Genomic DNA, 26,147 nt, shown 5'->3' with positions numbered 1-26,147 from the left:
GACATAACCTCGCATTGAGTGGAATAACATTGAAAGAGTTTAGTGTTGCATGTAATTTGTATCTAAAGCTAATGAAAGACATAACCTCGCATTGAGTGGAATAACATGTAAAGAGTTTAGTGTTGTATGTAATTTGTATCTAAAGCTAATGAAAGACATAACCTCGCATTGAGTGGAATAACATGGAAAGAGCTTTGTGTTGTATGTAATTTGTATCTAAAGCTAATGAAAGACATAACCTCGCATTGAGTGGAATAACATGTAAAGAGTTTAGTGTTGCATGTAATTTGTATCTAAAGCTAATGAAAGACATAACCTCGCATTGAGTGGAATAACATGTAAAGAGCTTTGTGTTGTATGTAATTTGTATCTAAAGCTAATGAAAGACATAACCTCGCATTGAGTGGAATAACATGTAAAGAGCTTTGTGTTGCATGTAATTTGTATCTTAAGCTAATGAAAGACATAACCTCGCATTGAGTGGAATAACATGTAAAGAGTTTAGTGTTGTATGTAATTTGTATCTAAAGCTAAGGAAAGACATAACCTCGCATTGAGTGGAATAACATGGAAAGAGCTTTGTGTTGTATGTAATTTGTATCTAAAGCTAATGAAAGACATAACCTCGCATTGAGTGGAATAACATGGAAAGAGCTTTGTGTTGTATGTAATTTGTATCTAAAGCTAAGGAAAGACATAACCTTGCATTGAGTGGAATAACATGTAAAGAGCTTTGTGTTGTATGTAATTTGTATCTAAAGCTAATGAAAGACATAACCTCGCATTGAGTGGAATAACATGGAAAGAGCTTTGTGTTGTATGTAATTTGTATCTAAAGCTAATGAAAGACATAACCTCGCATTGAGTGGAATAACATGTAAAGAGTTTAGTGTTGTATGTAATTTGTATCTAAAGCTAATGAAAGACATAACCTCGCATTGAGTGGAATAACATGTAAAGAGTTTAGTGTTGTATGTAATTTGTATCTAAAGCTAATGAAAGACATAACCTTGCATTGAGTGTCATAACATGGAAAGAGCTTTGTGTTGTATGTAATTTGTATCTAAAGCTAATGAAAGACATAACCTCGCATTGAGTGGAATAACATGGAAAGAGTTTAGTGTTGTATGTAATTTGTATCTAAAGCTAATGAAAGACATAACCTCGCATTGAGTGGAATAACATGTAAAGAGTTTAGTGTTGTATGTAATTTGTATCTAAAGCTAATGAAAGACATAACCTCGCATTGAGTGGAATAACATGTAAAGAGCTTTGTGTTGTATGTAATTTGTATCTAAAGCTAATGAAAGACATAACCTCGCATTGAGTGGAATAACATGGAAAGAGCTTTGTGTTGTATGTAATTTGTATCTAAAGCTAATGAAAGACATAACCTCGCATTGAGTGGAATAACATTGAAAGAGTTTAGTGTTGCATGTAATTTGTATCTAAAGCTAATGAAAGACATAACCTCGCATTGAGTGGAATAACATGTAAAGAGCTTTGTGTTGTATGTAATTTGTATCTAAAGCTAATGAAAGACATAACCTCGCATTGAGTGGAATAACATGTAAAGAGTTTAGTGTTGTATGTAATTTGTATCTAAAGCTAATGAAAGACATAACCTCGCATTGAGTGGAATAACATGTAAAGAGTTTAGTGTTGTATGTAATTTGTATCTCAAGCTAATGAAAGAGATAACCTTGCATTGAGTGGAATAACATGTAAAGAGTTTAGTGTTGTATGTAATTTGTATCTAAAGCTAATGAAAGACATAACCTCGCATTGAGTGGAATAACATGTAAAGAGCTTTGTGTTGTAAGTAATTTGTATCTAAAGCTAATGAAAGACATAACCTCGCATTGAGTGGAATAACATGTAAAAGAGTTTAGTGTTGTATGTAATTTGTATCTAAAGCTAATGAAAGACATAACCTCGCATTGAGTGGAATAACATGGAAAAGAGCTTTTGTGTTGTATGTAATTTGTATCTAAAGCTAATGAAAGACATAACCTCGCATTGAGTGGAATAACATGGAAAGAGCTTTGTGTTGTATGTAATTTGTATCTAAAGCTAAGGAAAGAGATAACCTTGCATTGAGTGGAATAACATGTAAAGAGCTTTGTGTTGTATGTAATTTGTATCTAAAGCTAATGAAAGACATAACCTCGCATTGAGTGGAATAACATGGAAAGAGCTTTGTGTTGTATGTAATTTGTATCTAAAGCTAATGAAAGACATAACCTCGCATTGAGTGGAATAACATGTAAAGAGTTTAGTGTTGTATGTAATTTGTATCTAAAGCTAATGAAAGACATAACCTCGCATTGAGTGGAATAACATGTAAAGAGTTTAGTGTTGTATGTAATTTGTATCTAAAGCTAATGAAAGACATAACCTTGCATTGAGTGTCATAACATGGAAAGAGCTTTTGTGTTGTATGTAATTTGTATCTAAAGCTAATGAAAGACATAACCTCGCATTGAGTGGAATAACATGGAAAGAGTTTAGTGTTGTATGTAATTTGTATCTAAAGCTAATGAAAGACATAACCTCGCATTGAGTGGAATGACATGTAAAGAGTTTAGTGTTGTATGTAATTTGTATCTAAAGCTAATGAAAGACATAACCTCGCATTGAGTGGAATAACATGTAAAGAGCTTTGTGTTGTATGTAATTTGTATCTAAAGCTAATGAAAGACATAACCTCGCATTGAGTGGAATAACATGGAAAGAGCTTTGTGTTGTATGTAATTTGTATCTAAAGCTAATGAAAGACATAACCTCGCATTGAGTGGAATAACATTGAAAGAGTTTAGTGTTGCATGTAATTTGTATCTAAAGCTAATGAAAGACATAACCTCGCATTGAGTGGAATAACATGTAAAGAGCTTTGTGTTGTATGTAATTTGTATCTAAAGCTAATGAAAGACATAACCTCGCATTGAGTGGAATAACATGTAAAGAGTTTAGTGTTGTATGTAGTTTGTATCTAAAGCTAATGAAAGAGATAACCTTGCATTGAGTGGAATAACATGTAAAGAGTTTAGTGTTGTATGTAATTTGTATCTAAAGCTAATGAAAGACATAACCTCGCATTGAGTGGAATAACATGTAAAGAGCTTTGTGTTGTAAGTAATTTGTATCTAAAGCTAATGAAAGACATAACTCGCATTGAGTGGAATAACATTGAAAAGAGTTTAGTGTTGCATGTAATTTGTATCTAAAGCTAATGAAAGACATAACCTCGCATTGAGTGGAATAACATGGAAAGAGCTTTTGTGTTGTATGTAATTTGTATCTAAAGCTAATGAAAGACATAACCTCGCATTGAGTGGAATAACATGTAAAGAGTTTAGTGTTGTATGTAATTTGTATCTAAAGCTAATGAAAGACATAACCTCGCATTGAGTGGAATAACATGTAAAGAGTTTAGTGTTGTATGTAATTTGTATCTCAAGCTAATGAAAGAGATAACCTTGCATTGAGTGGAATAACATGGAAAGAGTTTAGTGTTGTATGTAATTTGTATCTAAAGCTAATGAAAGACATAACCTCGCATTGAGTGGAATAACATGTAAAGAGCTTTGTGTTGTAAGTAATTTGTATCTAAAGCTAATGAAAGACATAACCTCGCATTGAGTGGAATAACATGGAAAGAGCTTTGTGTTGTATGTAATTTGTATCTAAAGCTAAGGAAAGACATAACCTCGCATTGAGTGGAATAACATGGAAAAGAGCTTTGTGTTGTATTTAATTTGTATCTAAAGCTAATGAAAGACATAACCTCGCATTGAGTGGAATAACATGGAAAGAGTTTAGTGTTGTATGTAATTTGTATCTAAAGCTAATGAAAGACATAACCTCGCATTGAGTGGAATAACATGTAAAGAGTTTAGTGTTGTATGTAATTTGTATCTAAAGCTAATGAAAGACATAACCTCTGCATTGAGTGGAATAACATAAAAGAGCTTTGTGTTGTAAGTAATTTGTATCTAAAGCTAATGAAAGACATAACCTCGCATTGAGTGGAATAACATGGAAAGAGCTTTGTGTTGTATGTAATTTGTATCTAAAGCTAATGAAAGACATAACCTCGCATTGAGTGGAATAACATGGAAAGAGTTTAGTGTTGCATGTAATTTGTATCTAAAGCTAATGAAAGACATAACCTCGCATTGAGTGGAATAACATGGAAAGAGCTTTGTGTTGTATGTAATTTGTATCTAAAGCTAATGAAAGACATAACCTCGCATTGAGTGGAATAACATGGAAAGAGCTTTGTGTTGTATGTAATTTGTATCTAAAGCTAATGAAGACATAACCTCGCATTGAGTGGAATAACATGTAAAGAGTTTAGTGTTGTATGTAATTTGTATCTAAAGCTAATGAAAGACATAACCTCGCATTGAGTGGAATAACATGGAAAGAGCTTTGTGTTGTATGTAATTTGTATCTAAAGCTAATGAAAGACATAACCTCGCATTGAGTGGAATAACATGTAAAGAGTTTTGTGTTGTATGTAATTTGTATCTAAAGCTAATGAAAGACATAACCTCGCATTGAGTGGAATAACATGTAAAGAGTTTAGTGTTGTATGTAATTTGTATCTAAAGCTAATGAAAGACATAACCTCGCATTGAGTGGAATAACATGGAAAGAGTTTAGTGTTGTATGTAATTTGTATCTAAAGCTAATGAAAGACATAACCTTGCATTGAGTGTCATAACATGGAAAGAGCTTTGTGTTGTATGTAATTTGTATCTAAAGCTAATGAAAGACATAACCTCGCATTGAGTGGAATAACATGGAAAGAGTTTAGTGTTGTATGTAATTTGTATCTAAAGCTAATGAAAGACATAACCTCGCATTGAGTGGAATGACATGTAAAGAGTTTAGTGTTGTATGTAATTTGTATCTAAAGCTAATGAAAGACATAACCTCGCATTGAGTGGAATAACATGTAAAGAGCTTTGTGTTGTATGTAATTTGTATCTAAAGCTAATGAAAGACATAACCTCGCATTGAGTGGAATAACATGGAAAGAGCTTTGTGTTGTATGTAATTTGTATCTAAAGCTAATGAAAGACATAACCTCGCATTGAGTGGAATAACATTGAAAGAGTTTAGTGTTGCATGTAATTTGTATCTAAAGCTAATGAAAGACATAACCTCGCATTGAGTGGAATAACATGTAAAGAGCTTTGTGTTGTATGTAATTTGTATCTAAAGCTAATGAAAGACATAACCTCGCATTGAGTGGAATAACATGTAAAGAGTTTAGTGTGTTGTATGTAATTTGTATCTAAAGCTAATGAAAGAGATAACCTTGCATTGAGTGGAATAACATGTAAAGAGTTTAGTGTTGTATGTAATTTGTATCTAAAGCTAATGAAAGACATAACCTCGCATTGAGTGGAATAACATGTAAAGAGCTTTGTGTTGTAAGTAATTTGTATCTAAAGCTAATGAAAGACATAACCTCGCATTGAGTGGAATAACATTGAAAGAGTTTAGTGTTGCATGTAATTTGTATCTAAAGCTAATGAAAGACATAACCTCGCATTGAGTGGAATAACATGGAAAGAGCTTTGTGTTGTATGTAATTTGTATCTAAAGCTAATGAAAGACATAACCTCGCATTGAGTGGAATAACATGGAAAGAGCTTTGTGTTGTATGTAATTTGTATCTAAAGCTAATGAAAGACATAACCTCGCATTGAGTGGAATAACATGTAAAGAGTTTAGTGTTGTATGTAATTTGTATCTCAAGCTAATGAAAGAGATAACCTTGCATTGAGTGGAATAACATGTAAAGAGTTTAGTGTTGTATGTAATTTGTATCTAAAGCTAATGAAAGACATAACCTCGCATTGAGTGGAATGACATGTAAAGAGCTTTGTGTTTTGTTTGTAATTCGTATCTAAAGCTAATGAAAGACATAACCTCGCATTGAGTGGAATAACATGGAAAGAGCTTTGTGTTGTATGTAATTTGTATCTAAAGCTAAGGAAAGACATAACCTCGCATTGAGTGGAATAACATGTAAAGAGCTTTGTGTTGTATGTAATTTGTATCTAAAGCTAATGAAAGACATAACCTCGCATTGAGTGGAATAACATGTAAAGAGTTTAGTGTTGTATGTAATTTGTATCTAAAGCTAATGAAAGACATAACCTCGCATTGAGTGGAATAACATGTAAAGAGCTTTGTGTTGTATGTAATTTGTATCTAAAGCTAATGAAAGACATAACCTCGCATTGAGTGGAATAACATTGAAAGAGTTTAGTGTTGCATGTAATTTGTATCTAAAGCTAATGAAAGACATAACCTCGCATTGAGTGGAATAACATGTAAAGAGCTTTGTGTTGTATGTAATTTGTATCTAAAGCTAACGAAAGACATAACCTCGCATTGAGTGGAATAACATGGAAAGAGCTTTGTGTTGTATGTAATTTGTATCTAAAGCTAATGAAAGACATAACCTCGCATTGAGTGGAATAACATGTAAAGAGTTTAGTGTTGTATGTAATTTGTATCTAAAGCTAATGAAAGAGATAACCTTGCATTGAGTGGAATAACATGTAAAGAGTTTAGTGTTGTATGTAATTTGTATCTAAAGCAAATGAAAGACATAACCTCGCATTGAGTGGAATAACATGTAAAGAGCTTTGTGTTGTAAGTAATTTGTATCTAAAGCTAATGAAAGACATAACCTCGCATTGAGTGGAATAACATGGAAAGAGCTTTGTGTTGTATGTAATTTGTATCTAAAGCTAATGAAAGACATAACCTCGCATTGAGTGGAATAACATGGAAAGAGCTTTGTGTTGTATTTAATTTGTATCTAAAGCTAATGAAAGACATAACCTCGCATTGAGTGGAATAACATGGAAAGAGTTTAGTGTTGTATGTAATTTGTATCTAAAGCTAATGAAAGACATAACCTCGCATTGAGTGGAATAACATGTAAAGAGTTTAGTGTTGTATGTAATTTGTATCTAAAGCTAATGAAAGACATAACCTCGCATTGAGTGGAATAACATGGAAAGAGCTTTGTGTTGTAAGTAATTTGTATCTAAAGCTAATGAAAGACATAACCTCGCATTGAGTGGAATAACATGTAAAGAGCTTTGTGTTGTATGTAATTTGTATCTAAAGCTAATGAAAGACATAACCTCGCATTGAGTGGAATAACATGGAAAGAGTTTAGTGTTGCATGTAATTTGTATCTAAAGCTAATGAAAGACATAACCTCGCATTGAGTGGAATAACATGGAAAGAGCTTTGTGTTGTATGTAATTTGTATCTAAAGCTAATGAAAGACATAACCTCGCATTGAGTGGAATAACATGGAAAGAGCTTTGTGTTGTATGTAATTTGTATCTAAAGCTAATGAAGACATAACCTCGCATTGAGTGGAATAACATGTAAAGAGTTTAGTGTTGTATGTAATTTGTATCTAAAGCTAATGAAAGACATAACCTCGCATTGAGTGGAATAACATGGAAAGAGCTTTGTGTTGTATGTAATTTGTATCTAAAGCTAATGAAAGACATAACCTCGCATTGAGTGGAATAACATTGAAAGAGTTTAGTGTTGTATGTAATTTGTATCTAAAGCTAATGAAAGAGATAATCTCGCATTGAGTGGAATAACATGGAAAGAGCTTTGTGTTGTTGTCATAGCGACTAATTCAGGACAGCCATCGTCCACATATTTAAAAAGTCCAAAAACTATGTAGTCAAGACACGTGAGACTTTATTGTAATAATTTATATCACGCTAATCTGTATTCTTATTCACTACTGTAAATTCTTATCACTACTGCATTGTACAATGACTTGTCAGCCAATTAATTATTGTATATGACATTTATAGCCCTAATTGGTCATCCCCCTTGGCCGTGTCAGCCATCACATCAACGGGTCAAGGAAATGCTATTGTTTTTCTGTCTGTCCATTGCTGAGTCGTCACCTGTCCACTGTTGTCAAAAACTGTATATATATATATGTGCTCACATCTACATGTATATGGAAAAACAGAGTACGAGTCCGGTATTCCGACTGTCTGTGTTGGGACGACCACGAGCAGGATAATGCCGCTCGTAGGAAACGCCCTCTGGTGAGCAGCTACTCCGCTCACCTCATTTATGTCTTGTGTATTTGTTTGTCATGTAAATAAAGAAGTTTGAGCTCAACGTATTCCTTCGTCTTCGTCAACGTATTGTACGTACACCTCATCTTAATTATGAGCTAATTCCCCAGTCGACGCATATACCACGCGTTGACAACTGAAGGAGTTGACTATTGAAGGAGTTGGCATGGGCGTTCATCCTTTAGCTCATCAGTATGGAAGAGTCTGTTAAGGCCGTGGGTATTGTTCTAATCTGACTGTGTAACAATTGGCAATTTGAAACTGTGTAACTAATGGCACCTGTAACTAATGGGAGACAACCGTTAGAATTGGTCTTCAGTCTGCTTGTCGTGTGAAGGCTGATGACACTGGTGGTATATATATAATTCCATATAGCTGGAATATTGCTGATTGCTGTGTTACACAACACCAGGGCGTTCATGACCTACACTGTCATTTCATAATCTTATAGCCTGGATATCCTTTCATAATAATAATAAAATAATAGTCAACTTGCATATATCAATGCATAGTGTGTGAGTACGGTTTTACGCCGCTTTTAACAATATTCCTGCAATATCACAGCAGGGGACACCACAAATGGTCTTCACACATTGTACCCAAATAGGAAATCGAACCCGGGTCATCATGGTGACAAGAGAATGCTTTAGCCACTGGGCTAACCCATCTACCCTCCATGTATAGTGCATGCACATGCGCATAACAATAGGGTATGTGATATTGCATGCAGCGTCTTACCTCTAGAAGTGTCCCCTTTGCCTTTGACAGTCTTCGGATCACACATATTGGCAACGGCACCATGGACGCCAGACCAATGCAGATCCCCATGGCAACGCCATATGCCGGATATGCATAGTCACCGTACGTTGGAGCTTCATACTGAGCCACAGACATGACAAAGCAAACCTGAAACATCGAATTATACAATCTTTTGTCTAGTGAAAATTAAATGTGAAACGTAAGGAAGGAGTACTGTTGGAGAACATAAAATATGATGAACATACAAGGATAAGTTGCACCGGCGCAGAGAACGCGTTTACGAGAAGTAGGCGGTGCACGGCAATGAGCTAACCCATTTGGTTTGTGAAAGGTAGAGCACATGTAGGCTTAGTGCACGTGCATTGCATGACGATGAAATTGATTCCGCGCGTAGCTGCACACGTCTTGCTCATAAGACTCTCACGTCGGCGTAGCAAGTCGAACAACACTTTACGTGTCAGGTCAGGACGGCGCTCAACTTATCCTTGTTTGCCAGTAAGTATTGGGAGACACTATAAAAGAGAGGGTGGCTGCACAAAGCTATCTGAACGCTAAGGAGACCGTAACTCTCATACCTTAACATAGACTTAAGGTAGTCTTAGCGCTAAGGCGACCGTAACTCCCATGAATGAATGAATGAATGAATGAATAAATGAATTTCTTTATTTCCTCCAAAATCTACATCCGAAGATTTACAATATGCCTGATGTTACTCAGAGCACATACATGATGTTAATATGTACATGAATATAAATAGTGACACAAGCTGTGGAAGTAAAATGACGATATCACATATGTACACAAATGACAGCTATTGTTGCACAGCAGATGAGAAGAGAGGATAATCTAATACATTTTTTTCAGAAGAAGTACATATTTACAGAATAATAATGATACGCTTTCCCAAGTAGTCTTGCTAACAATTCCAGGTACTGTTTGAGCCGAACCCCAAAATAATGCAAGTCTTAGGGCTAAGGTAACCGTAGGATTGTATGTATAAAACTTACACACAAAATAATCGGGGTCACGAAGCACCAGAGCAACTTGATGAAGACGGGTGGTTCTCGTCCCAGCATCATCTCAATATCGCGACTGAAGCGAACAGCACCTGAATCAACACAGAACGCATGTTTAAAAAGTGACAGTGGTTATCATGATGCTGAAGTATATAACAGTATATTAAGGGTGTCTGATTGGGTGTCTCTGTTTGTACTGCAAGTGACCTATTTCGGGAGGCTTTCATAGTCAGGAAACTATCGCAATATGATTATTATATGCCAAAGTATTATTCTGAATATCTGTCTCGATAAAAGCGAAATACCCCGAATACAAATCAGCTGTTAACTGACAATTATTTTAAGATCGAGCGTGGCTTGGTATAAACCTTGTATGTACATATCAGATAATTTATGTTTCCATACGGACATCTACGTGCATTGAAAATACAAATTTGAATAATTGCATAGCTCCTAATATAAATAGAAATATCAGAATGAAAACACAACTGGTATCCCATATCTCAACCTTCAGTACCCCATTGGATGAGGCCAAAGTATTAAAAACGATATCAAAGTGAGACTAGGCTGTAAACACCCTGGAACACCGCAATCGTAATGTCCAAAACACATATGCACCCGTATTAAATACAACATCATCGAAAAACCATTTCTTGTCAGGTTCACTTTTAGGCTCCATCAAACATGGGTGTATATTTATCAAACTGCCATACCGTATATCCAGCCGATGATGACGCACTCCATGATCGCGGCAAGGAGGAGACTGAAGGTTGCCACATACCAGTCGATCAACACGAACACGTAGATACCGCCCTGTAAGCAAATAAGCCACATGAAGCAAATAAATAATATATGGCCTAATGCGTTCTGTGGCTGTGTTGACGCATTACAAATATACTGAACCGCAAAAGTAACTTCACACCGATAGAGGTTTCTTAATGCACAAACTTTAATTCGCGCTAATTAACAACCAAAACGAAGGATTGAGTTCAAACTCGACAATAATGGTTAACACATTTTCAGAAGTCACATTTAGAGCTCACACAAACAAAATCACCAAAAATGGTTCCATTAGGATACTTCAAAGTCAGTATCATGTGTAGCCTCCATGGGCATCGATGACGGCGTTGCATCGTCTGTACATGGAATGAATTAGCCGGTTGATGAAGGCCATAGGCACTCGAGTCCATACTCTGCGAAATGCCTGATCGAGATCAGCCGCAGTTGTCGGCCTTGGTTAGAGGTCATTCAGTCTTCTTTGAAACTCGTCCCAAAGGTGTTCTATTGGACTTAAACCCGTACTGAGTGCAGACCATTGTAGGGTTTTGATGCCATGTTATTTTGGGTAGTCCAATATTGCTCGGGCAGTGTGGGCACGAGCGTTGTCTTGCTGGAAGATGTGATTTCTGTGACGTCCAAAATGTGGTACAACGTGGGGTCTTATGGCATGGTCAATATAGCGAGCAGCTGTCACGCCATTTCCTCATCCTTGAACACCACGTGGCCAACTCTCTGGTTCAGACCGATTGCACCCCACATCATGAAGCTTGGACCACCCCACGAGTCTCTTTCAACAATGCATTCATTGGAAAACCGTTTCCCACGCCTTCGCATACTCTAACTCTTCGCCATCGACTGTCGAAACACCATATCGGCTTTCATCTGAAACAAGCACAGTTTTCCACTGTCGATAACGCCAACTTTGCTACTGAGTTGGCCATTGCAGTCGGTTTTGCAGGTGACGAGCAGTCAGGACTGGAGCACGTTAAGATCTGTGACAGAAGAGGTTTCTTCCGCGCAAACGTCGACGCACTGCATCGACAATAATGAGTCTGGCGTGTTGTTTCCGTGGCTCTGCTGAAGCGATCCTGCAGATGGTTGGACACAATCTGTCCGTCTGGACGTTGTGATATTACTGAAGGTCGTTCTTGGATGCTGTTAGTGGCCTGATACTGCTCCTGCAGTCGATAGCTTGTCCTAACATGAACGTTAAAATGATTGTCTATAGTCCGTGCAGTGTGGCCGAAATTGCAATTGTCCCAAGGCTTGGTTCCTCTGATCTCTCGTAAGTCGTACCATGGCGATTGTGCGAAAACAAGAATGATTTCAGGCAAGTTTTGGGACTCACTTTTATTGGTAGGGTTGTCACGGTATGCACGTGCATTTGCATTTTCACGAATGTCATACGGAACCTTTTTCACCAGAAAAAACACTGATGTTGGTAATAACTGTCAAATTGAAAAACAAGTTAACAAAACGGTACAATCATAAAATAAACACCACCTTATAAAACAATTTTTTGCATTTGGTTTTTAAAGGTGAATTCTCTTTTTTCGGTTCAGTATATTATTGTTGACGAGAAACAGGATGGTAGTTCTCCGGAAAAGTAGAATGAGGTCACACTTTTCCTGTTGACGTCATATACAGTGGAAGCTCTCAAAATCGGCATCCCTCCAATCCGGCAGAACATTCAGCTGATGAAAGGTTTTGATGCCATTCCTCGGCCTACTGAAAAAGATCTATACCGGTATTTTTGCCGGTCCCCACGAATGCCGGTTTGGAGGGCTTCCACTGTATGCAACGTTAACTTCTTCGTAAGGTTTCATGAACAGAGTAACATTTTTTTTCGTTTTGAAATTATTTTGATATCGTATACTACCAACCTAAACATACAGTTGTAGGTGGAGAACATCACATGTATGGCGTGATAATGCACTCGTTACCCGTGTAGTAAAGTCAAGGCCACCAATGAAACAGATCGTGCAGACACCCGCTGTCACTAAACCACGTCTACGAGTTAGCTGTTTCGGGAATGCATCGACAATTGCTGTGATGGTTGTTTCCATCGTAGCAAACTGCAAACAAAAACACATGATAGTATACATAAATAATTAACCATCCCCTGTATTTTTGCAATGAGATTTTCAACACGTACATAAAACCTCTCGTGGTGACCACGATGGAAAAACATGAGTTTTCTGAACCGCATGATAATTTGACTCATAGAAAACGACAAAATGATTGGTATCCATGTTGATTTTATGATGATAATTGCTCTGATTTTCACACAAAACCATGTCTTTACAAGTAAGGCCCTGGAATGTTTTAATTTGAATTTATTGGTGAATGTGAACATTGAAATGTCATTTTGCGTGTCTTAAACGATTCAAGGTCAATACCGAGTCTAGCCTCCACATGACTCCTCATACCCCCTGTCAGCCTCCTGATCCTCTGAAGGGGCAGTCCACACCATTCCTCGTGTAATGCAGCTTCCAATTTGGCCAGGTTCTGTACAGGAGGATACCTTTGTTGTAAACCACGACCAATCATGTCCCAGATATACTCCAAAGGATTAAGATCAGGGCACATTCAATCGTGAGATATGTCAGGGGAGCTTAACTAAGTTCTTTGTGTATATATCCCCCTGCCGTGGTCGAAGAAAGACAACGATACAGCACATCTCTGTGTTGATGTATCGCCCTGCCAGAATACACAGTTGTCTTGAAGCACCGCCATGACATGATTGTTTTCCTGCACTAACAGTATTAACTGTTTATTCGGGTTGACAGAACAAGAGGTGAGGTAAAATGGGGTTTAACGTCGTACTTAAGAATATTTCGCTCTTATGACGACGTGCATGCGTGTGTATGTGTGGCTGCTTGTACTAGCCCAGACTTAAGCTGGTTTTATAGGGCTACCACTGAGATACCATGCCGCAGTTAAGCATGAATACCCCACTCAGACACATTATATTGACTCCGAGCCGACCAGTCCTTGTTGTACACAGTAACGCCGAGCGCCAGGCAGGGACTAACAAGTCCCATATTTAACGTCTTTTGGTATGACGTGGCCGGGGATCGAACATTCCGCACTCCCGGCGGACGCTCTCTAACCACTACACCACTGAGGCGGTCAACAGAACAAGAACAAATCGCGACATAACACATCTTTTTCAAAATGACGATGTTGTCATATAACACAGTGGTTACACTACTTCAGTCTGACAGGTGATAATGTATTCTTATACCCAAGTTACATTTAACACCTTCCTGAAACTGAACTTGACATCCTCTTGTATTTCTATAGCTAATACTGACTTTCATGATGAAAAAAGAATGGCAACTGCACGAAATTCTAATAACAGCGCATTAGGTCTTACTGACCTATGAGTCCACACCCACAGTAAGCAGCATGAGAAAGAAGGTAACTGCCCACAACTGTGGTATCGGAAGCTGTGCAAGGGCTTCTCGGTAGGTGATGAATCCTAGGCCCGGACCTTCAGAAACAGAGCAATATATTTAGTTCTGGTATGTGGTTGAGGCAAAGGAATAGTGTGCAATCTCCATATATATTATACTAATGTAATGTAAAAATAATGTGCACTGACCCACCAATCACCTGATGCTGGAGCAAGAATTAGCTCAAAAACGTCGTGATAAAGAATAAAAAAGAAGTTGTTAATATCCATAAAACATGCCATGTGTTCAGGTCCATGTGAGTGTTGCTATTTGAACTCTGATCCTTTTATAAGGTGGTTTAGATTCTAGTGTTCTAGTATTATCCCATAACAGTGACTGCAGCTAAACAAGTCATAAATCCAGGACATTGTCATGTCATATCCAGAGTTCCTGCAAACTGATCCTGCTCCACTAGTACCTATCCAGATGCCAAACCCCTGTCCATTATCTCTCATCCCCAATGTACTCTGCTCTGCCTTAACTCCTCGTTATGGCTTTCGTTGCATGATGCTTTGTCTAAATTCTTTGTCTTTATCCTCATCAAGTTCTCGTGCCAAAATGCTTTCTTTCAGCCTCTGACAACACGTGGGGCTGTGGGGTAGCCTAGTGGTTCAAGCGTTCGCTCGTCACGCCAAAGGCCCGGGATCGGTTCCCCACCTGTGTACAATGTGTGACGGCCATTTCTGGTGTCCCCCGACATGATATTGAGAACTGTTTTGCTAAAAGCGGCGTAAAACCAAACTCACTCACTCTGACAACACGTACTTACCTACTTCAATGACCTCTGATATGGGAACTCCTTTATGTTTTGCCATGAAGCCCATCACAGAGAAAAAAGGAAATCCTGCGTAGAAACTGGTGCCCTCGCTTAAGAATGTGATGATGACAGAATCTCTGCAATCAGAGCGCTAGGGAACACTAGTGGATACTGCTACACTCTTTATGACCTCGAACAGTGGGTAACTAGCACACTGTCAGAAAGTTACATTTGATCCAAACAATGAAGCGATCATTGTACATATATTAAGCATGTGTGGTTTACTGAACCCGGGCCGCAGACGGGATGTCCAATTTCACATCATGCATTACCTCGCAACAACAGTTTGAAAATTAAAACATATTTGGTACTTGGTAATTATTACTTTGGTCATACAACTCCAGGTCGTGTTCAACTCAAACTGCGTAAAATTATTGTCCTCCCCTGAGAGGGTACGTAAGTCCCGAAACATCCAAAGGGAAGTTAAATATAACCAGCTGTTTTAAATGTAGAATTCTTGCCATTTTAATTTTGGCTAAATTTGACTTCAATCGCCAACGGCTGAAGGGGTGATATAAATCCAACTAGGGTCCATGCAGGTAGCAAAAGTACTGTAAGTCCCCATGGTCCCTAGTTTGGTGATCTACCTTCAGTTGTTGGCGATCTATAGCCAGTTTCAAATTGTATTATCCAAATAGTGCTATTTTTTTAACTTTCCACACTAGTTTTAGTTGTAATTGTGATATTGTAGTTGTTTTACTGTCCTTCGTCGACAGGTTTTTATAGTATACATCTATTCCATTTCAATGTCACATATGTTCTAGTCACGATATGGCTGAAATATTGCCGATGTGACGTTAAATAATAACTCTCTCACTCACTCAACTCAAAGTACTAATGAACAACAGATACAATGATGAGGTGCCTTAGGAATTTTAACGCGAAGTACCTATAGCAGTTGTTGGAAAACCTGTTGTAAATTTTTAGCTTGCCATGGTGTGAAGGCCGCCCCAGGTGACGCCGAGAGAGTAAAAAATCTGCAGCATCGCTTCCAACCACACCTGGAAATCAGTGTAATCTTCAGTGTCGCGACAGCAAACAAATTCTGGTAAGTTAATATTTGGCATTTCGTGGAGAACATCTTATCTCCTTATATGACCCGTGAAGATCCGGGTTAGAATTGATCTCCAGAAACCCATGCTTGTCGTAAGAGGCGGATGGGGTGATCAGACTCGAAGACTTGGTTGACACATGCCATCGTATCCCAATTGCGTAGATCGATGCTCATGCTGTTGATCACTGGATTGTCTTTTTTACAGACCGCCGCCATATAGCTGGAATATTGCTGAGTGCGGCGTTAAACGACAAAGAAACGCTTATTGGTTCAAAGACGTTACTAGTTGATCCTGAGTAGACACGCAAAGGTTCGTCCAGACGTTGGTCCGTACAGAAGAGTGCGAAATCAGCAACAACACAAGATTGGTGAATGTCTAACAAACCTTCAGTATTAGGTTTACAGTTGAAAATGACACTCCTGTAGGTCAAATAGGCGGCGGCAGTGCTCTATGTCCAGTGTCTTTCGCGAGGCACGTGAGCCGGTCCTGAATCAAGGACACAGTGTTGGCATCACGTAAACAGCTCGGTTTCTTTCAGATATGTATCCCGTGCGTACTCGGCAAAGAGACACGATGACGGTGTATATTGCAGGAGGTTCAAATCATCCTCGCTCAACCAGCTGTCGCTGTAGTTTTCCCGTTAGCGACGAGACTGCTCGATGTTTTATGAGAGCCTCATTCAGTTTTATGGCTCAACAAATTATCACAGGTATACTTCCATTTGTTTGCAATAGCAAGAACGGCATCAACCCATGTTCATCCACATAGCCTTTTTGAAGGATGAATGTATGCATATAATGAGATAGTGAGTGAGTTTAGTTTTATGCCGTACTCAGCAGTTTTCCAACTAAATGGCAGCGGTCTGTAAATAATCAAGTCTGGACCAGATCATCAAGTAATCGACATTATGAGTATCGATCTACGCAATTGGGATACGATCCAGTCAGCGAGCTACACTACCCGATCCGGTTAGTCGCCTCTTACAACAACAAAATAGGTTGCTGAAGACCAAATCTAGCCCGGATCTTCACGGGTTTCAACCAATGTTATACAGCGAGCATAAGAAACTGAAATATTGGCACAACAGGAAACATGGCCCTAGAAAACCTTTGAGGAAGCACACCTGGAAGTCAGCCAGTCGACTGAAGTCTGGCTTGACGTAGTAGACGATCCCTTGTACCGCCCCAGGCAGCATCACGGCGCGGATGAGGATGACTGTGAGGAAGATGTAGGGCAGGGGAGCCGTCACATACACCACCTGGAACATGGGCATCAGTGTTTGTGAGGGGCGGCGGGGTAGCCTAGTGGTAAAGGCGTTCGCTCATCACGCCGAAGACTCAGTTCGTTTCCTCACATGAGTACAATGTGTAAAGCCCATTACTGGTGTCCCCCGCCGTGATATAGCTGGAATGTTGCTAAAAGCGGCATAAAACTAAACGCTTTCACTCACTCTGTTTGTGGCATATCTGCATTACTATACGCTATGAAATGAAGAGAATGTACAAAAAGTCATGTATGTAACTAAAAAGTGAAATAATATCATTTTCATGATCATGCAAAATCTCGACTCATCTTCAAGGGCGATTCCGAAAATATCGCCGGCCTATGTTTATCGTATAGTACTGATATCAAGACCAGCGGTTACTTCCCCACGGGTGGAGTGTATCGTCTACGTAGATAATATTGATTTGAATAAAACAGATTCTGAAAAAATCGAAGTCCATAATTCGAGAGTGGATGATACTCAGTCATATAGGTAAATGTAAGTTTCATCTAACCAGATAAAACTATCTTCTACGTAGACGTAAGTTCCATCTACGTAGACGTAGACGCAAGCTCCATCTACGTAGACGCAAGTTCCATCTACGTAGACGTAAGTTCCATCTACGTAGACGCAAGTTCCATCTACGTAGACGTAAGTTCCATCTACGTAGACGTAGGTTCCATATAGGTAGACTCAAGTTGCATATAGGTAGACTCAAGTTCCATATACACAGAAGCAAGCTTAGTTCCATCTACGTAGATTCAAGTTTTATCTACGTAGACGTAAGTATTATCAACTTAGAATGCATTGTGGTGATGTTGCGGATACGTCTCACATTTACATTGCTTTCGTTATATATAAAAATCTTGAACTCATCCCTTTGCTTGAACATATTTCTTCTCACCTTTCCGACAGATTTGACACCTTTTATCAGACAGAGAAATATAAGGACCCATGCAGCGAACAATGCGAGAGCCATATGCCACTGTATCCCTCCCATGTCGTGCAGTCCAGCAGAAACACGCAATGTGTTGTACCTGAAACATGATGCCCGCCACACTGACAAATCTCTGAACTAGCCCAGACTAAGACATGCTCACATATAAGGAACGAAGGAACGAAGGAACGAAGGAACGCACGAACGAAGGAACGCACGAAGGAACGCACGAACGAACGAACGAACGAACGAACGAACGAACGAACGAACGAACGAACGAACGAACGAACGAACGAACGAACGAACGAACGAACGAACGAACGAACGAACGAACGAACGGATTGATGCAGATGCAGGTCCGAAGATCCTCCAATCAAATGTAATCATATAATTTATAACAGACACATTCAACAGACACTGTGAGTGCGGACAGGGTAGAAGGACATCACCAGGTAGTACACGCGGGTGTGTTCCACCAGTTGGAGCAGGTGGTCCAGGGCAGGACAGGGTAGAAGGACATCACCAGGTAGTACATGCGGGTGTGTTCCACCAGTTGGAGCAGGTGGTCCAGGGCAGGACAGGGTAGAAGGACATCACCAGGTAGTACATTGACCACGCAATGATCAGGTTGAAGTAGAATGCACACATAAATGAAGTGATACTCATCGCATAACCCATGCCTGAAACAATACAGTTTATAGTCTGTTTGTAGTGAAAACGTACCGATGAATTTCACTCTAAATAAAAAAGTAAATCGATTAAAGCGAAATTAAGATTGCGAATCCTCATAAGTTTACCTTGCCAATCGAACATTCAAATCTCAGAATTTTATTCAACTTTGGATAAAAGTTGTTTAACAAACGATCATAGTTTCAAATCGCTATTATTGCTTTGTATTACAAGGGGGTATGCACATTAGATGAAACAACGAGAACAAGTAGGGTTGGTCTAAGTTAACGCTCATCACGTACAGCACGTGCATTTGTTTTACTGTTCCATCTACTGTGCTTACCCCCTTAATCACATAATCTTATATACCTTTTTGTTTAAGGTGAAATTCATCGGTACGTTTTCACTGCAAACAGACTATAGTTTGAGTGACGCCAGCAAAACCTATCATAATACCATTACCTCTACTTGACGGGTAATATCACGTATAGGAGGAGTTGCACTGTCACTACAAAAATGACTTGGTTTCCTGAAACCTGGAAACCATCCGTATACTGGGTAATTTTGGAATCCAGTTGGTTCCCATTCACTGAAACTGAGTAACTGAGTTTCCAACTAGATTCCATTTTGGATTCTTTGATTTTTGCATTTCTGTAAATGGAAACCAACAAGAAACTAAGGTTAGAGGTTTCTTGTTGGTTTCCATTCCTGGAATTAGCATTGAAGTTTCATTAAATGGAAACCAACATGAAACCAGAACATGTAGTTTCATGTTGGTTTCCTGTGCACTGTTTTGAACTGAGTAACTTAAAATTTGCAAGTATTTGGCATGAAGTTGAGCATCCTGGCATTTCATATGATGGGGGATTTTGAAAATCTAAATAGATGGATGATATTCTACGATGAGTAACAATATTCACTGTAGTAATAAAAAATCTTAAACGTCAAAAAGTGAAATTTGAGGGGAAAATCGGTTGAATTATGTTTTCTTTAGAATGTGAAAGAGTATAAGCATTTAGGAAGTTTAGTATAATGTAATTCAAATAATTGTCAATCCGGCACATACATTACGGATTTCTCAATAACTGCAATATCAAGGAATTGTACTATGAATAGAGGTTGTGAGTAATGTTTACCATTAAAAGCATTTAAAGTTAGTATGCTTTGACAGTGAGTTCAAGTACTTGACAAACAATCAGTGTCATGTCATTTCTATGTCGGGGTCTGTGTGTCGGCTTCTTTGGGGTTGTTTCGTCTTAACGGACACCTATTATCAAAATGAAATTGCTGTATAACTAATGAGTCGGTAATCCGTGGGCACGCGCTAACTCGTGCCATTTTATAAAAGCAATGGTTTTATGTACTGAAGTTGTCGTTTTCGTCTTTTGTGTCTTGAAATCACAACCAAATTGGGTCAGATAATGCTTTCATACCTGCCAATCGAAAAGGGATTAGGTATTTGTTATTACCCACAATGCCCCTACACACAATTGCCGCCATTTTGTCACTTGATCTCATGAGAAGTTGTTTTGAAAGTGGGCCAAAGTGTCTCCCGTTATTAACACAAGGAACCCAGCACACTGAATTATTCCCTCGCTTGCCCATGTTATCTGCATCAAGAAAAGGCAGTGTGAGTTACACTAGACGCTTTGGAGGCTCGGGTACGTGAAAACTTGAAGACAGGAGCAGTCGTCGATCGCGGAGGGAGAAAGGGAACATTCCACGACCATGTCAGGTACAGTGTAAATTTCTTGAATTAAGCAATAGCTCATGTTATGTGTAACGTTTAATGTACATAAGTAGCTAGGACAATAAATATGAAATTAAAAGTTTAGACTTGATGGAACTCGATAAGCAATTGCGTGTCGAAATGTTGGCAAGAGATATGGCTTCTTTTACTTAGTTAACTCAAGAACTCGATTGTGATTTGGATCAGGTCACATACGACTAAATGGTTCATTATCGTAATGTATGAAATATTATCTTTGCAAGAACAATATGAACCACAAATAAATCCAGCAATGACACGACTCAAGATAACTTCCAAACGTATTTAGAAGTATTCGAATATTATTGCAAGAAATCTAATGATTGGAAGTTCTATTTTAAAGTTTGTTATTGAAAATTGCTTTTGATATTTGTACCACTGAAAACAATACAGTGGGGGATAGTGAGTCATTTTGCAATTATAGGAATTCTCTGACCAGATTTGGTGCATGGTTAGAGTGAAGTTTCAAAATTCATTGTCTAGTTATTAGAGTTACAAGACAGCCTATGACCAAAAACAATCGACAATATTTTTCAGCCAGCTCTAAGACAATATTTTTCAGCCAACTCTAAAACGATATTTATCATGATACTATAATGCTGTTGAGTGGATAAATTGTCAACACAATATTCTTGGAAACTGTTTTTTAAAAGGTTTTCAAGTCAGTATAGGATAGATTACTGATGAATGAGGTAATTTAAGTGGGATACACCCGAACCGGCCCAAGCCGAACCGGCCCCTGGATATTTAACCCAAACTGGATACAAAAACCGACAAATTAAATCATATATGTGCGTTGTAGGTGCTTATAAACATTGAGCTTGCAGCTACACTTCATTAATTGATTGCATATAATTGTTAGTATAATTTGTCAAATCGTTTAGACTTATAGATGTATTGATGCAGGGACTCTATTATGTTCTTATTGACGTTGTTGTTTGCCGGAGGTATTCCGTATAACACAGTTTGGAGATTGTGTCCATTTACATAGAAGTAGGTATTATTTCTAATAGCAGTGTATAACTTACATGTAAAAAGATAATGAACAGTATCTTCATTGTGGTATCCACAAGCGCATCCAGGGTTGTTAGAAATGTGTCTATTTACTTTATCCGCATTCAAATCACTACAGCCGAGCTTAAGTCGACAGTGTACGATCTGACAGAATCGACTGCCATAATTTAGATCTAGATAATTATTTGATTCATCATTTTTAAGCAGAGATTTGAATTCACCTATTGGGTTAGCGAATACTAAATTATCAGGTAATGAATTCCAAATTTTAATTGTGTCAGGTAGGAACGACTTTTCATATATTTTAGTCCTACAATTTATTGTTTGTAACTTAAATTTATTACGGAGATTATATTGACTGTTTTCGGAGACAAAGTTAGGGACAAGGTCACAGAGGTAGTCAGGTGCAAGATCGTTATTCATCTTGTAAAAATGTATTAGTTTAATGTCGCGCCTCCTTTCTTTTAATGGTTTAGACTTTGTTTCGATATATAACCTATGATGACTAGTGCCACAACTGGATACATTGATGTACATTGTCAACCTAAAATTATATGAACTTTAGCATATCTACACCTTGCAAATTGATATTTATTCTTCTATTTTCATGCCTTATTGTTATCAAGAGTACAATATCACTTAGAAAGTTCCCGATTTTTCCCTTAATTTCTACATTCCATTGGGGCAGTGTTGGAAAAACTGAAGATGACTAACTGATCTTGACCCGCAACAGGTATGTGTAATCCAACCCCTTCAGTAAATGATGTACATAAAATTACCCAATTAATGTAAATCCTATGAATCAGAAAAATACATAAAAATTTCAAAACCACTAAATATTTTCCACTTATACACATCCCCTTTCAGAAGCAGTTTGGCGGTTTTGGACGAACAAGAGGGTTCGTTCACCTGGAAGATAAAGAAGTGGGAAAGCAGAGGCCTTTGTCCGCAAAGAACAACAAAAGATTCAGATGTGTAAGTAAATTATATAATCGTTCTCAATTCTGATGTTACACAGGTTAAAATTTAAGGAAAACATTATTTGAAAAAAAAATCAAGTTAATGTAATGTCTTGAAAATGTACACTGATATTCCAAAGAAGTTTCAAAATAAACACTATTTAATACGTGCAATGTATAATTAGAAATGTGCAGCTAAAAGAGTTATAAATAGTACATAGTAAAGCGCCAATGTACATTATGTTTTGGTCTGGACATATTTCACCTTGCACACATCAATTAACAATTTATTAACAACACCCCACTAAATAGTAGCTGCAAACACATTGTCAATAGCAGTATGAGATATTAGTTATGGAGGTCCGCCTATGACCCCATTCATTTTCTTGTCCCAATATTGACACACAATTTGTATACCTCGACTCACAAAGCATTTATCACATATAATTGTAGTCAAAAGGCCATACGTGCAACATTAATGCATTAGTTATATCTAATTTGGTTGAAGGTGTAAGAATTAATGGTTATTTGTAATTCAGATCATACCGTGACAGATGACAATTATATTAATTCATATTCAAGCTGATATTATCACGTACATTAACTGACATCTTACAGTAATTTAGGGTCCATGCAGGTAGCACAGGTACTGTAAGTCCCCATGGTCCCTAATTTGGTGATCCACATTCAGTTGTTGGCGATCTATAGCCAGTTTTTATATTGTATTGTCCAAATAGTGCTATTAGTTTTAACTTTCCACACTAGTTTTAGTTGTAATTGTGATATTCTGGTTGTTTTACTGTCCTTCGTAGACAGGTTTTTATCATATACATATATTTCATTTCAATGTCAAATATGTTCTCGTCACGATATGGCTGCGATATTGCCGATGTGACGCTAAATATTAACTCACTCACTCCTACAGTAATTAAAACATCTTCATTTACAGCCACTTAAGCATGGCCAACAAGTACAGATCAGACACGGATATGTAACCTAACAAACAAGCCAGTTATTTTTAAGGAATTGATATACAAATTTGCACGAGTTTATATGAGTACGAAAGTTCATAGAATTATGATCAGACTGTATTAACCCTAGTATGTACGATGCTATTTTTTCGCAAGATAAATTTGTAAAATACAATACCTAGCCAAAAAACAGTTTTGAAGCAATTGAATAAACATGTAATGATTAATTACCTTATGCCTTAGCCGATCACTGTCCATTTTTAATTTCATTTTAGTTAGACTTGGAGAATGTATAGTTTTGCCTCTTTAGAACACTACGTCAGTATTGGTGTTTGAGGAGTCGGTTGTCCGGTGGCAGGTTGTGCCTGTGGGGTAGTGCATGTAGGGCAGGCTAATGGTGAACGGAGCTGTACAGTTTACCACATAACATGTGACTGCGGTGACGCATACATCGGTGAAACCTCAAGACCCCTTCCTGTAAGAATCAAAGAACATCAAACCTCTGTGAAGAACACAGACTCCAAATCCACCATATCTGACCACACCCAAGCTCACCCAGACCACACCATTCTTTGGAACAGGGTAGCAGGACATCACCAGGTAGTGCATGCGGGTGTGTTCCACCAGTTGGAGCAGGTGGTCCAGGGCAGGACAGGGTAGAAGGACATCTCCAGGTAGTACATGCGGGTGTGTTCCACCAGTTGGAGCAGGTGGTCCAGGGCAGGACAGGGTAGAAGGACATCACCAGGTAGTACATTGACCACGCAATGATCAGGTTGAAGTAGAATGCACACATAAATGAAGTGATACTCATCGCATAACCTATGCCTAAAACAATACAGTTTATAGTCTGTTTGCAGTGAAAACGTACCGATGAATTTCACTCTTAATAAAAAAGTAAATCGATTGAAGCGAAATTAAGATTGCGAATCCTCATAATTTTACCTTGCCAATCGAACATTCAAATCTCAGAATTTTATTCAACTTTGGATAAAAGTTGTTTAACAAACGATCATAGTTTCAAATCGCTATTATTGCTTTGTATTACAAGGGGGTATGCACATTAGATGAAACAACGAGAACAAGTAGGGTTGGTCTAAGTTAACGCTCATCACGTACAGCACGTGCATTTGTTTTACTGTTCCATCTACTGTGCTTACCCCCTTAATCACATAATCTTATATACCTTTTTGTTTAAGGTGAAATTCATCGGTACGTTTTCACTGCAAACAGACTATAGTTTGAGTGACGCCAGCAAAACCTATCATAATACCATTACCTCTACTTGACGGGTAATATCATGTATAGGAGGAGTTGCACTGTCACTACAAAAAATGACTTGGTTTCCTGAAACCTGGAAACCATCCGTATACTGGGTAATTTTGGAATCCAGTTGGTTTCCATTCACTGAAACTGAGTAACTGAGTTTCCAACTTGATTCCATTTTGGATTCTTTGATTTTTGCATTTCTGTAAATGGAAACCAACAAGAAACTAAGGTTAGAGGTTTCTTGTTGGTTTCCATTCCTGGAATTGGCAATTGAAGTTTCATTAAATGGAAACCAACATGAAACCAGAACATGTAGTTTCATGTTGGTTTCCTGTGCACTGTTTTGAACTGAGTAACTTAAAATTTGCAAGTATTTGGCATGAAGTTGAGCATCCTGGCATTTCATATGATGGGGAATTTTGAAAATCTAAATAGATGGATGATATTCTACGATGAGTAACAATTTTCACTGTAGTAATGAAAAATCTTAAACGTCAAAAAGTGAAATTTGAGGGGAAAATCGTAATTATGTTTGCTTTAGAATGTGAAAGAGTATAAGTATTTAGGAAGTTTAGTATAATGTAATTCAAACAATTGTCAATCCGGCACATACATTACGGATTTCTCAATAACTACAATATCAAGGAATTGTACTATGAATAGAGGTTGTGAGTAATGTTTACCATTAAAAGCATTTAAAGTTAGTATGCTTTGACAGTGAGTTCAAGTACTTGACAAACAATCAGTGTCATGTCATTTGTATGTCGGGGTCTGTGTGTCGGCTTCTTTTGGGTTGTCTCGTCTTAACGGGCACCTATTATCAAAATTGCTGTATAACTAATGAGTCGGTAATCCGTGAGCACGCGCGAACTCGTGCCATTTTATAAAAGCAATGGTTTTATGTACTGAAGTTGTCGTTTTCGTCTTTTGTGTCTTGAAATCACAACCAAATTGTCTTATTGCCAAACGTATAAATCAAAATGTTAATCTCGAACATGGTGAGGAGAGGTGAAATTGGGTTTAACGTCGTGCTTGAGAATATTTCGCTCATATGACGACGTGCATGCGTGTGTATGTGTATGTGCTGCTGCTTGTACTAGCCCAGACTGAAGCTGGTTTTATAGTGCTAGCCCACTGAGATACCATGCTGCAGTGAAGCATGAATACCCCACACAGACACATTATACTGACTCCAAGCCGACCAGTCCTTGTTGTACCCATTAATGCCGAGCGACAGGCAGGGACCAACAAGTAC

The 26,147-nt window shown here is 38.0% G+C and overlaps 2 protein-coding genes across 2 annotated transcripts in view; both read right to left on the bottom strand.

The window, feature by feature from the left end:
- Positions 1–26,147, bottom strand: part of LOC124281326 (sodium- and chloride-dependent glycine transporter 1-like) — a 182,996-nt gene that overhangs the window by 45,516 nt on the left and 111,333 nt on the right. The window lies entirely within an intron of this gene.
- Positions 1–26,147, bottom strand: part of LOC124281308 (sodium-dependent proline transporter-like) — a 62,393-nt gene that overhangs the window by 19,477 nt on the left and 16,769 nt on the right. Inside the window, exons 14-20 of the mRNA XM_046717331.1 lie at positions 18,210–18,342; positions 17,165–17,299; positions 13,121–13,219; positions 12,655–12,786; positions 10,645–10,744; positions 9,923–10,023; positions 8,895–9,062 (exon numbers count right to left, since the gene is read on the bottom strand). Coding sequence (XP_046573287.1) covers positions 8,895–9,062; positions 9,923–10,023; positions 10,645–10,744; positions 12,655–12,786; positions 13,121–13,219; positions 17,165–17,299; positions 18,210–18,342 — 868 coding nt within the window. The remainder of the gene's footprint in view (positions 1–8,894; positions 9,063–9,922; positions 10,024–10,644; positions 10,745–12,654; positions 12,787–13,120; positions 13,220–17,164; positions 17,300–18,209; positions 18,343–26,147) is intronic.

The sequence above is a fragment of the Haliotis rubra genome, unplaced genomic scaffold, assembly GCF_003918875.1.
Source record: "Haliotis rubra isolate DU_JTF1 unplaced genomic scaffold, ASM391887v1 Scf282, whole genome shotgun sequence".
In the NCBI taxonomy this organism is placed as follows: Eukaryota; Metazoa; Mollusca; class Gastropoda; order Lepetellida; family Haliotidae; genus Haliotis; species Haliotis rubra.
Note: the sequence above shows the minus strand (reverse complement) of the source record. Positions and strands in the feature narration are given on the sequence as shown.